Source organism: Ovis aries, chromosome 1, assembly GCF_016772045.2.
Source record: "Ovis aries strain OAR_USU_Benz2616 breed Rambouillet chromosome 1, ARS-UI_Ramb_v3.0, whole genome shotgun sequence".
Classification (NCBI taxonomy): domain Eukaryota; kingdom Metazoa; phylum Chordata; class Mammalia; order Artiodactyla; family Bovidae; genus Ovis; species Ovis aries.
In genome coordinates, this window is record NC_056054.1 from 38,905,873 (window position 1) to 38,920,016 (window position 14,144).

The following is a 14,144-nucleotide window of genomic DNA, read 5'->3' on the forward strand; positions in this document are numbered from 1 at the left end:
TTCAGCATCATGCTGGTAAGGCGAAATGACCACAAAGTTACTATGAGTTCCTCTGTGGCTTCAAAGCAATGAGGTGCTCTTAGACTTATAGGTCGGAGAAGGCAATGGCACTCCACTCCAGTATTCTTGCCTGGAAAATCTCATGGATGGAGAAGCCTGGTGGGCTGCAGTCCATGGGGTCGCTAAGAGTCAGACACGACTGCGTGACTTCCCTTTCACTTTTCACCTTCATTCATTGGAGAAGGAAATGGCAACCCACTCCAGTGTTCTTGCCTGGAAAACCCCAGGGTCGGGGGAGCCTGGTGGGCTGCCGTCTATGGGGTCGCACAGAGTCAGACACAACTGAAGCAACTTAGTAGTAGTAGTAGACATATAGGTAATATTTTAAATGTCTGATTTTCCTTTGCATGGGCTAAGGCAGCCTCTGTGGAATCACTGGCATATAGGTAGATTCTTGGGAACCAGGCTGCTTCAGGGCTAAATTATTACTGGAGTAGATAGATGCATAAATATAGCTAAGGAGAGAAGCCTAGATGTAGCGCCAGAGCAAAAGTTGTCAGATCTAAGATACAGCTGCAAATAAATGATGAGACAAAAGTACAAAAGCTGAAAATATCAGAAATAATAATAAATATTAGAAATAGGTTAGAAAATAGAAATGTTTAAGGCCCTGGCTAGGATTTAAGGAACCTGTATTTAGCAGTCGGTGGCCATGTGGTACTGTCAACTGGTTTAAAGGTACAAAACTGGGCCAAACATAACAACGTATTTTTCTAATACAGGATATTCACTGTTTCACTGGCACCTTGATACATCCTAATCTGGAGAGAAACTAGATAGAAAGCTATCCATGACAACTGTACTTTATGAAAAGGATGAATTCCTAAATGGCCATTCTCTTTCATTCAAATGGTGTTACCATCTCCCAAAGAAGAGTCTTGGGGCAGAGAAGAACTGTATTTCATTTCAAGCTGGACTACTCATCTACCAAAATACCATTCTGACCAAAGAAACAGATGCAAAATTACAGTCACAGCTGCATTCTGTACAGAACAAGTTGGATAATGGTGTTTTAAATTGCTAATTACACCGCTAATGATTTTTTTAGTGGCACTGCAGTATTTTGCCACCTTTGTTTAAATTTTTTAGAAAAGCATCTAGGAAGTTTTAAAAATGGTAAATTGTTAAATACCAGTGAGTCTTCTGAAGAGACATTCCATATAAAACCCATTTCTTGAAATGGCATTCTCATATGGGATCTCATATAGGAGCCCATTTATTGACTAGCTATTTATTTTAATTTACTTTCTCAACAATTTATTTGCATTTAAGATTACTAAGGCCATAAGTATCCTAGTATTAGTGTTTGTATCTAGATCCACTGTTGGTATGAAAAGATAATAAACAGATAGTAAACCAGCATATGTCATGATATGCTGGTATTGGGAATGTGCTACGACAAGATTTATAAAATGTAACAGCAACAGTACAATTTTATTCTTATTGTGACAACCATGGTGAAAGTTATTACAGTGCTAGTATTTTATATTTAATCATGTCAGCAAGGTGAGGGGGTAGTTACCTTTTTGATATAAAAATGCTGTTAATGTTTTATTCCAATTTAGCAAATTACAGAATGTAGATTAAAGCACTGTCACTGTTCCATCTTTATTTACCTGCATTTAACCTGCAAAGCATTTTTTTCTACTAAATTATTTCATTAAGGCTTCTAAATAATTTGTCACTTAAATAAAAATCTCAAGCCTGCAAGGAATTTCCATATATTACAAATTTTATATGTTGAAAATGGTGTGCCAATAACAATTATGTCACAGGAGTTTCTGATACTTCTTACACTTAGTATAAGAGAAAATCAGCTGTAAAAAAAATAAAAATTACAATCTTATTATGTTATTATGCAACTACAAACTCACAAGTAAATACTTACATTTGCTTTTAACATATCCAATTTCAGTGATCTTTTAACACTGCAAACAAAATATTTAAAGACATCTTAGATTTAATATGCTTCAAGTAGCCAAGTATTTAAGAGTAATCTGCATAAACAAAGATTCCATTTTAAGTTACTTTCACCAACTAAAGTAGAATACCTATGAAGAAAGCAATTTTCACAATGAGGAAACTGTTTTTTTAATAGCATATATCAAGATGAAATCATAATTAAATATTTAAATGTATTTTCATATATGAGTTGTATATATGTAGTTCAAACATTAAAGTTATATAATAAAATAATCTTACTAAAAAATTAATATCTTTGTATGTTTTAAAATATGGAGATATCGAAAACATTTTATTTGCAAAAATAATGTACTAGATATTAAAATAAAGGTATGAGCAAGGTGAAAAAGTTTTACTCATTATTCTAGCTTTAAACATGATTCAGTGCAACCAGACTATGACTTAACTGAGGAACAGATGCTCTATGTCTTTATAAGTCCCCAACCCATAAGAAACTACTTTTTTGTCTCCTTCACTATACTGATTCAGGAACATGCCAGGCTCTCTCTGTGCAAAATCTGTTCTGCTAAACTGGATGCCCAGCTGTTGGTGACAAAGCTTAGAAAGGAAAGCTGAATATTTATAATACTTTATTTCGTACAGCTGTCTTCTAAAGAGCAGTCATCAACATTTTATCGAAAGCAGACTAAATGCTCAAAGGAGAAAAAGGTCAATATAAATTAAAACTAGTTTTCTCCGTGACAAATGTAGCATTAAAAGTATCTTCTTAATCTCTGAGAGAAAGAAATTAAATTACTTAAAATATTAGAGAATTTGGGCATAAAGAAAAAAAATTTATTACAGCTTGTATTACAGAAAACAAAACAAAATTCATAGATCCTAGAAAATGACTATTCATAAATAACTGACTACTGAATTTTGAACAAGTGACAGGAGCAAAAATAGAAGAAATAGACAATTTATAAAAACTACTCAGCAACAAATATTAAATACAAAAGTTTATCTAGAATAGTTCATTTAATTTTGCTATTATATCTACATTAGCCTAACACATAACATTATTTCTTAAGATTAACTAAACTGGTTTAAAGAATTACTCACATCTTTTAGAAGTTCACTTGAAATCAATTTAATGTGAATTCTCAATAAAGCAAGAGAACAGAGGTGTGAACAAATAAAAATGGCACTTAACTTTAAAAAGCACACGTATTTAGTTTTGGAATATATATGACCCTATTCAGGTGTGTGAGACGTTTTGTATTTATAAAACTTCAAAGTGAATGTGAAAATGAAAGTTGCTCAGTCGCGTCCAACTCTTTGTGATCCTGTGGACTATACAGTCCGTGGAATTCTCCAGGCCAGAATACTGGAGTGGGTAGCCTTTCCCTTTTCTAGGGGATCTTCCCAACCCAGGGATTGAACCCAGGTCCCTGGCACTGCAGGCAGATTCTTTACCAGCTGAGCCACAAGGGAAGTCCATAAAACTTCAAAAGTAGAAGTCAAAAACTAAAAGTACACAGTACAGTTTTAGCCTTTGTTTTTACACGCTGTTAAGATGCAATAGCACTTTTCAGAAGTAAACAAACCCCACCCTGACATTAACTGCTCAAAATACTATATTGCTTTATGAGTGAGATGGCTAATTCTTAAAAAACTAAATGGTTGTATTTAAAAGGTTTCTAGTTAGGTCGGAGATTGATCTAAGAAGCCCAAGGAGATATATGATAGTAAATAAGAAAGTGATCTGAATTAGACTGTTATCTTCCCCTCTCTTCAGTGAGAATCGAAAAACATGGTTTATTGTGGGTAATGTGGTTTTCAGATAATTCAGGCATCTAATGACCAAAAGCTAATAATATTTACAAAAATCAGAAAGATATTTACCAGACAAGACTAGGAGGGACCTAAGAGATTACTTGGTTCATCCAACAGGGAAGACTTGGTGTGATTTACCCACTATCAGACAATCTCAGGGAAACTCAGATTTCACATCCCAATAAATCCTTGTTGAATTGAGGGGGAGGTGCTAAAGAAGAGGTAAAGAAGAGCAAACTACTAGAGGAATTTATGACCATCTATTTTTACCATTCTGTTAGAACTGGGCCCAGTGTCAAGCTATAAATTATCAAATTAAGCACCCACTAAATGCTTTTAACTTTTTGAAAAACCAACATGAGATGATGTTAAATGGATTAGGACTGTGTTAACAGAAACAGAGAGATAGAGATGGATGAAATGCACAAAGGACAGGCAAAACTTGATTACATGTTTATATATACAAATATTTTCTGAAAGTATTTACTCATCTGCTACCAGTATTAATTAGCAATTAAAAGTGATCTATCTCTGGTAGTTCTATAAAGTAATAAATAAGTATCTCTTGTGGTTACTACCTTGGTTTAAAAAAAAATGAAAGTCGCTCAGTCGTGTCTGACTCTTTATGACCCCGTGGACTATACAGGCCATGGAATTCTCCAGGCCAGAATACTGGAGTGGGTAGCCTTTCCCTTCTCCAGGGTATCTTCCCAAGCCAGGGACTGAACCCAGGTCTCCCACATTGCAAGCAGATTCTTCACCAGCTGAGCCACAAGGGAAGACAAAGATACTGGAGTGGGTAGCCTACCCCTTCTCCAGCAGATCTTCCCAATCCAGGAATCGAACCTGGTTTTATCAGGGCTTCCCTGATAGCTCAGTTGGTAAAGAATCTGCCTGCAATGCAGGAGACCCCAATTTTATTCCTGGGTTGGGAAGATCCCCTGGAGAAGGGAAAGGCTACCCACTCCAGTATTGTGGCCTAGAGAATTCCATGGACTGTACAGTCGCAAAAAGTCAGACACGACAGAGCGACTTTCACTTTCACTGGTTTTAAAAGAGGGGCATGTCAAAACAGGCAAAGAACTCAAATAGACATTTCTCCAAAGAAGATATACAAGTGGCTGGAAAACACAAGAAATGATGCTCAACATCCATAATATTAGGGAAATGCAAATCAGAACCACAAGATAACACTTCACAACCATTAGGATGACTACCATCAACCCCACCCCACCCCAAAAAAACCCCCCAGAAAACAGGAGTTTGCCAGGATGCAGAACTGGAACTCTTATGCTGATAGGACTGTAAAATGGTACAGCTACTATGGAAATAGTTTGGCAGTTCCTCAAAAAATTAAACATAGAATTAATATATAATCCAGCAATCCCAATTCTGAACATATACCCAAAAGAACTGAAAGTAGGGACACATCTGTACATTCATGTTCATAACAGCATTACTGACAACAGCCGAAAGGTGAAAGCAGCGCAAGTGTCTGTGGACAGAGGAATAAGTAAAACAAATTTGGTATATATATATATATGTGTGTGTGTGTATACACACAATCACACACACACACACACCACACAAGGGAATATTATTCAGCCTTAAAGGGAAAGAAATTCCACGTGCTACAACACGGATGAACCTTGAAGACATTATGCTAGTGAAATAAGCCAATCAAAAAGGGACAAATACCATATAATTCCATTCAAGTGAGGTGCTTAAAGCAGTCAAATAGGTAAAGATAGAAAATAGAAAGGTAGTCACCAGGGGCTGGGAGGAGAGGTGAATAGGGAGTTCAACAGACAGAAAATTTCAGTTCTGCAAGATAAAAAAAGTTTTGGAAATGAATGATGGTTGACAGCTGTACAACAATGTCAATGTACAGCTGATCCTTGAACAACATGAATTTGAACTTCGAGGATCCACCTATACTTGAGTTTTATTTTTCCAACAAATATATACTGTAGTACTACACAAACCATAGCTGGTTGAATCCGAGGATGTGGAACAAGGGATACGCAATGCTGATTGTAAAGCTATAAGTGGACTGTAACTGGTGTCCTTAATCCCCAAATTACTCAAGGGTTACCGGTACATAAATGCCGCGGAACTACACTTTAACTAAGTCATGTCTGACTGTTTTGTGAGCCCATGAACTGAAGCCTTCCAGGCTCCTCTGTCCATAGGACTTGCCAGGCAAGAATACTGGAGTGGGTTGACATTTCCTTCTCGAGTATATTCTTGACCCAGGGATCGAATACGTGTCTCTTGCACTGGCAGGCAGATTCTTTACCACGGGGTCTCCAGGGAAGCCTCACTATATGCTAATTACATCCCACCTATTATTCCCTAATTACATCCCTCTAGGGGTAACTCTTTAAATTCTACAGGTTTTTTTTTCATTCCACCTTAACCCACATCTGCACCTATGCCCACAGTGTGAACGCAAGTCCAGCTCTAGGTGCACTGGGTTTAGAGTCACTGGGATCAAAATTCCATTTGCTACCAGCATTACTGCTGGTGAGAATTTAAGAAAGATACATGGTTTTATATCAACAGGCAAAGAGAGTAACTGTATAGAATTAGCCATATTACTCTTTAAGACCATCTTCCACTATTTTATTTAGCTTACCACATGGTAATATCCTGACTAGGATTCTCTAACTCCTCAGACGGCTTCTGATAGCTCAATAGTAAAGAATCTACCTTCCAATGCAGGAGACACAGATTGGATCCCTGATCCAGGAAGAGCCCATGGAGAAGGAAAGAGTTATTCACTCCAGTACTCTTGCCTGGAAAATCTCATGAACAGAGGAGCCTGGTAGGCTACAGTCCATGAGGACGCAAAGGATCAGACATGACTTGGCAAATGAATAACAATAACAATTCATAAGAACAGAACAAGTGCGTGAGTTGTCAAGTGGGTGAGTTTTAGTATACAACATTACTAATAGCAGTTACAATATTTTTTTTAAAGTTGTTCTAGAAAAAAAAAAAACTATCATTTGATTTTTAATTAAGAACCAGGAATGATACTTCAAAGATTCATGAAGTTACATGACTTAAGGTTCCCTTACAGGATTTTCTCTTTTTTAACATTTAACAAATATATTGCTTAATGGATTATTATAACACAACCACACTTGTAACTTGTAACTTGTAACAAATAGAAATTTGTCATCCGTCTATGGCCATACCGCCCTGAATGTGCCCAATCTCATCTGACCTCAGAAGCTAATCAGGGTCCGACCTGGTTAGAACATGGATGGGAGATGTGTGTCATCTATCCCCCCAAACCTTTTTTTGTCCCATCCTGTTGAGCCTTTTTTCTCCCTCATAAGTAACCACAATTGTGACTAACAGTAATCCATCATCCTTACAGGACTTTTAAAACATTGGATTAAATATGATTTGAGTAGCAGAGCTGAGGCTAAGTGTGTGTATGTGAGGGGAGGAGATAAAATTAGTAAGGCAGATAAGACTCAGGCAGCCTTGATGTTATGCCAAATTCTTTCTCTAAGGTTGGGCAAATCACATAATCTCACTAAGCTTCATAAAGTTGATAGTAATACTGGTCTGTAAACCAGTAAGACATTTCTGATGGATATAAAAATATCATTTGGTATACAGTGCTTCCATTTACTCCTCTCTATAATGGAGATATTACTGCCAGCTACAACTACATGAAAAATGTTTAGAAGACTACAGAATATGTTTATGAGACCCTTAGAAATCCTTTGATTAAAGGCAATGGCCAAATTCACATCCCATGTGACTCTTAAGATATAAATTAAGAAATCTAAAATGATGTATTTTTCATTCTACATATGAGAATGAGCAAAGAAGGAATAAGAATCTCCTATCTCTTTTGCATTCTCCCTTTTATTCAAGTTTATGCTCTTTTGTGTTCAACATTCACAGAGGTCATACAATAATTCACTATCACTCCAATGCACATAAAAATATGGTTACCACGTGAAAGTAACTAATGATTAACCTTGCTATTCTTCACGATAAAACTGGCCCAAACCATAACTAATTATTGGGCAACCTGTTTACGTGTCAAAAGCTTCTTTATCAAAAGATTGATAGAGAATTGGGCTTCCCCAAATAGCTCATAGGGTAAAGAATCCGCCGGCAATGGAGGAGACACAGTAGTCTCAAGTTTGATCCCTGCGTTGGGAAAATCTGGAGAAGAAAAATGGCAACCCACTCCAATATTCTTTCCTGAAAAATCCCATGGACAGAGGAGCCTGGAGGGGTATAGTCCAAAGGGTCACAAAGAGTCATACACGACTGAGAGACTAAGCACACAACCATGTCGATTTGTATCTAAGGCAGTCTCTTATGTGGATTTGTATCTTATCAGTTCTGGAAAAATCTAAGCCATAATCTCTCCAAATACTGGTTCTCCTTGATTCTACCTTTCTGGGATTCCCTCTAGAAGAAATCATAGATTTTCTATTCCATTTTTGATATCTCTAAACCTCTATTTCTTTTTTTTTTTTTTTTTGTTTCAATTGTTTATTAACCAGAACACAAAAATAATCCTGGTAGATACCTTAGTTCATCCTTCTAATAAGCCTGTTGATCTGGTCTTCCCTGTTGCCAGCATCTCCACCTTCTACAAAATGGGTGGTCTTTTTCTTCATTCCACCTCGTGGAGAAGACAATTTAAAGGGCCACAGGAAGTTGTTTGCTTCTTTGAAACGTTTTCCAACGGTATAGATCTCATGAATCAGATCCTCCATGCAGATGATTCCGTATTTCCCAAGAGATCGAGCAATCAATGCATTGTCTGTCAGGGCAATTCGCTTTTTGTTGATTTTGCCATAACCACGCTTGTAGATCAATTCATTTACAGACTTCAGATTTGGGTATCCCCATGCAATGTATGGCTCCACAATTCTCAGCATATTAATTGATGCCTTGTTGAGCTTCACAAAGGTGCCGTTGAAGATCTGCCGGAGGCGAAGGAGCTGCAGCACCTTTCGAACCTTTGGGCTCACACCGTTGATACCTCTGATCCTGATGACAAACGCCAATTTGGGTTCCGCGGGTACATAGAAGTTGCCGGCTTTTCGTGCCATCCTAGCCATTCGAATTTCAGTTCTGTACATCTGCCTGTATTCCTTGTGGTAATGCTTAGCTTTTTCATAGATAAGCTTCCTCCTTGCCTTTCGAAGCATCTTTTGGGCAAACTTCTTTCTCAGTCGCTTGATCTTAAGCTCTGCGAAATTCTTCCGCTTTTTCTTAAGGGTTTCTGGCACAGCAGGAACCTTCTTTTTCTTCTCTTCTGCACCCTCCATGGTTCCAGCCGGGAAAGAGCTAAACCTCTATTTCTTATCATTGATCTCTATGTTACTTTTCGGGCAATTTCTTCAGGTCAGTCTTCTAGTTTACAATTCTTTCTTTAATTGCATCTAATTTACTATTTAACCCAACCATTAGCATTTTTAAATGTTTATTTCTATCTATTTGTTTATGGCTACACTGGGTCTTCATTGATGCTCACGGACTTTCTCTAGTTGTGGCAGAGGGTTTCTCATTGCAGTGGCTTCTCTTGTTACAGAGCAAGTTAAAAAACAATTTGATGAGTAGTTTGAGGGGTAACTTAATTTTTATATATTTTAGAGTTAAACACATTCTAGGTTCATCTGTACCAGAAACCTGCAGTTCAGCACAGGGAGCTCAGCTTGATGCTCTACGGTGACGCCAAGTGGGTTGGAGGGGGGGCGGGTGGGAGGCCCAAGAGGGAGGTGAATATGCATACACAGAGCTGATGGACTTTGTTGTACAACAGGAACCAACGCAATATTGTAAAACAACTATGAAAGCGACAGTGGCTAGTCATGTCTGACTGTGACGCAATGGACTGTAGCCTGCCAGGCTCCTCCATTCATGGGATTTTCCAGGCAGAATATTGGAGTGGGCTGCCATTTCCTTCTCCAGGGGATCTTTCCAACCCAGGGATCGAACCTGGGTCTCCCACACTACAGGCAGACTAGAAAGAAGGGAATCATCTAATCCAATCAAGTCCATATAATCTAATGCTATAGACCTCAGCACTCAAAAAAAAAAAAATTTTTAGGAATAACAGTTTTTGTTATCCTTGACCCAGACTTTAATACTTATTACATTTTGTCCCAGTTGCTTTACATTCTCTATATAAACAAACACAAATAAATACAAATACAATACAAAATCCTTTCTATGATCTACTAAAAATGTTAGAGACCCTGTACACCTTTACCCAAAATTATTTGCATATTTTTCTAAGAACAAGAATATTATCTTACATAATCACAATACAATCATCAAAGTCAGGAAATTTCTTTGATTGAAATACAATTAATTTCAATAACTGAACAATAATTCAACAATTGAAATACATTAATTTCAGATATACAACAAAATGATTCAATGTATGTATATACTGTGAAATAATCATCATAGTAAGTCTAGTTAAAATCCATCACCACACACATTTATAATTTTTTTTCTTGTGATGAGAACTTTGAGGGCTACTCTCTTCAGTTAAGTCGCTCAGGCATGTCCAACTTGGCGACTCCATGGACTGAAGAACGCCAGGTTTCCCTGTCCATCACCAACCCCAACAGCTCCAGTTCAGTTCAGTTCAGTCGCTCAGTCGTGTCCAACTCTTTGCAACCCCATGGACTACAGCACACCAGGCCCCCCTATCTGTCACCAACTCACGGAGTTTATTCAAACTCATGCTCATTGATTCAGTGATACCATCCAACCATCTCATCATCTGTCATCCCCTTCTCCTCTCACCTTCAATCTTTCCCAGCATCAGGGTCTTTTCAAATGAGTCAGCTATTTGCATCAGGTGGCCAAAGTACTGGAATTTCAGCTTCAACATCAGTCCGTCCAGTGAATACCCAGGACTGATCTCCTTCAGGATGGACTGGTTGGATCTCCTTGCAGTCCAACAGACTCTCAAGAGTCTTCTCCAACACCACAGTTCAAATGCATCAATTCTTTGGCACTCAGCTTTCTTTATAGTCCAACTCTCACATCCATACATGACTACTGGAAAAACCATAGCTTTGACTAGACAGACCTTTGTTGGCAAAGTAATGTCTCTGCTTTTAAATATGCTGTCTAGGTTGTTCTTTTTTCCCAAGGAGTAAGTATCTTTTAATTTCTTGGCTGCAGTCACCATCTGCAGTGATTTTGGAGCCCAAAAACATAAAGTCTGTCACTGTTTCCACTGTTTTACCATCTATTTGCCAAAAAGTGATGGGACTGGATGCCATGATCTTAGTTTTCTGAATGGTGAGCTTTAAGCCAACTTATTCACTCTCCTCTTTCACTTTCATCAAGAGGCTTTTTAGTTCTTCTTCACTTTCTGCCATAAGGGTGGTGTCATCTGCATATCTGAGGTTATTGATATTTCTCCCAGCAATCTTGATTCTAGCTTGTGCTTCATCCAGTCCAGCGTTTCTCATGATGGACTCTGCATATAAGTTAAACAAGCAGGGTGACAAGATACAGCCCTGATGTTCTCCTTTTCCTATCTGGAACCAGGCTGCTGTTCCATGTCCAGTTCTAACTGTTGCTTCCTGACCTGCATACAGATTTCTCAAGAGGCAGGTCAGGTGGTCTGGTATTACCACCTCTTTCAGAATTTTCCAGAGTTTACTGTGATCCACACAGTCAAAGGCTTAACTTTTTCACTCTCCTCTTTCACTTTCATCAAGAGGCTCTTTAGTTCTTCGCTTTCTGCCATAAGGATAGTGTCACCTGTATATCTGAGGTTATTGATAGTTCCCCCAGCAATCTTGATTCCAGCTTGTGGTTCATCCAGCCTGGCATTTTGCATGATGTCCTCTGCATATAAGTTAAATAAGCAGGGTGATAATATGCAGCTTTGACATACTCCTTTCCCAATCTGGAACCAGTCTGTTGTTTCATATCTAACTGTTGCTTCTTGACCTGCATATAGATTTCTCAGGAGGCAGGTAAGGTGGTCTGGTATTCCCATCTCTTGAAGAATTTTCCGCAGTCTGCTGTGATCCACACAGTCAAAGGCTTTGGCATAGTCAATAAAGCAGAAGTAGATGTTTTTCTGGAACTCTCTTGCTTTTTCGATGATCCAACGGATGCTAGCAATTTTATCTCTGGCTCCTCTGCCTTTTCTAAATTCAGCTTGAACATCTGGAAGTTCTCGGTTCACATGCTGTTGAAGCCTGGCTTGGAGAATTTCGAGCATTACTTTGCTAGCATGTGAGATAACTGCAACTGTGTGGTAGTTTGAACTTTCTTTGATATTGCCTTTCTTTGGGATTGGAATGAAAACTGGTCTTTTCCAATCCTGTGACCACTGCTGAGTTTTCCAAACTTGCTGGCATACTGAGTGCAACACTTTAACAGCATCATCTTTTAGGATTTGAAACAGCTCAACTGAAATTCCATTATCTCCACTAGCTTTGTTTGTAGTGATGTTTCCTAAGGCCCAATCGACTTCACATTCTAATGCCCACTTGACTACTCTCTTAGCAACTTTCAAACATACAATATAGTATTATTAACTACAGTAACCATACTGTACATTACATTCCCAGTACTTAATGTATTTCATAACTAGAAGTCTGTACCTTTTGACTACCTTCCTTCAATTCTTCCCTCCTCATCCCCCATTCTCTAGTAAACACAAGTCTTACCTCATTTTCCATGAGTTTGTTCTTTTTAAAGATTCCGAATGTAAGTGAGATTATATGGTGTTAACGTTTATCTTTTTGATATTTTATTTAGCATAAGGCCTCAAGATGCCATCCACATTGCAAGTGGCAGGATTTTCTTTTTTGTTATGGTTGAATAATATACATATACATATATACACATATAATACACACACACATATATACACACACCAGATTTTCTTTATCCATTCAACCACTGGTGGATACTTGGCTATTGTAAATAATGCTGTAATGAACATGAGGGTACATGTATCTTTCTGGGTTAGTGTTTTGATTTCCTTCAGATAAACACTCAGAAATGGAGTTGCTGGATCACACAGGAGTTCTATATTTTGAGGAAACTCCTTACTGCTTTCCATAGTGGCTGCACCAATTTAGATTCCCACTAGTAGTGCCCAGATTCCCCTTTCTCCACATTCTCACCAGCACTTGTTATCTCTTATCTTTTTGATAAGAGCCATTTTTATCTTAAGGTATGAGGTGATATCTCATTGTGGTTTTGCTTTGCATTTTGAATAGTGATGCTGAACACCTTTTCATGTACCTGCTGACCAGCTGTAGTCCTGGGTGTTCATTGGAGGGACTGATGTTGAAGCTGAAACTCCAATACTTTGGCTACCTAATGTGGAGAGGTGACTCATTTGAAAAGACCCTGATGCTGGGAAAGATTAAGGGCAGAAGGAGAAGGGGACGACAGAGGGTGAGATGGTTGGACGGCATCACCGCCACAATGGACATGGGTTTGGGTGGATTCTGGGAGTTGGTGATGGACAGGGAGGCCTGGTGTACTGCGGTTCATGGGGTCGGACACAACTAAGCGACTGAACTGAATTATGCAAATATAAACACGGTTTGAAATTTGTCTGCACAAGATGAAATCTCTTTAAAGCAGCAACTTCATCATTCAATTAATATTTACTGAATAACTATACTAATCCATGATATCAATGAGTAACAATCTAAGTGTCACAGTTGGTAAAGTAGCAGAACCAAGATTCAAACCCTGGTTTGTCTTACTTCAAAGTCTTCAAATCCAAAAATAAAAAAAAATTAAGGTTTCAACCTAGATGGAGAAATAATGATGCCACTAATTTTATAATGTACACAGGAGAGAAGCAAAGTTGAAAGGGATGATGATTAGCCTAATGGAATCAGGAACAGCATTTATCCAATGCATTTGTTTTCCCAATTCTAAGATAGCATCTGCTTTATATGACCAAAGAGGAGACAGAGAAAACTATAGTAATTGAGACTGTAATTCAAGATAATTAATTTCTAAATCTTTAAGAAATATTTTGAGTAGTATTTGACATTAAAGAATACATATAGCATGATTAATTTATGAAGTATAATGTGAAAATAAACAACCATAAACTCACCACACAACTTAAGAACTAGACCATTACCAATATGGATGGGTACACCTATATGTGCTTTCTCTAATCCGTCTGCTTTCCCCAGAAACGCTACCATTAAACTAAATTTTGTATTTATCATTCCTCTGTTTTTCTTCCCTAAATAAACTTATTATAAACATACAGAATCCTCAACTATAGTTTTTTGCTTGTTCTTAAGCTTTATAAGGGCTTTCCCTTGTGGCTCAGCTGGTAA

The 14,144-nt window shown here is 37.9% G+C and overlaps 2 protein-coding genes across 10 annotated transcripts in view; both read right to left on the reverse strand.

Annotated features, from left to right (window-relative positions):
- The window catches only part of ITGB3BP (integrin subunit beta 3 binding protein), a 92,587-nt gene that overhangs the window by 72,878 nt on the left and 5,565 nt on the right, over positions 1 to 14,144 (reverse strand). For 3 of the 9 annotated variants that reach the window (XR_009599440.1, XM_042249148.2, XM_060410519.1), the window contains exon 2: positions 1,949 to 1,988. The exons of the other annotated variants lie outside the window; for them this stretch is intronic. Coding sequence is in view for 2 of the 3 variants with exons in the window: in XM_042249148.2 (XP_042105082.1) it covers positions 1,949 to 1,988 (40 nt within the window). In the remaining variant the exon portion in view is untranslated. The remainder of the gene's footprint in view (positions 1 to 1,948; positions 1,989 to 14,144) is intronic. 9 annotated transcript variants of the gene reach the window in all.
- On the reverse strand, positions 8,297 to 9,132 carry LOC121819493 (large ribosomal subunit protein uL30). The gene has a single exon (XM_042249160.2). The coding sequence runs from the start codon at positions 9,111 to 9,113 to the stop codon at positions 8,367 to 8,369; it is 747 nt and encodes a 248-aa protein (XP_042105094.1). The 5' UTR covers positions 9,114 to 9,132; the 3' UTR covers positions 8,297 to 8,366.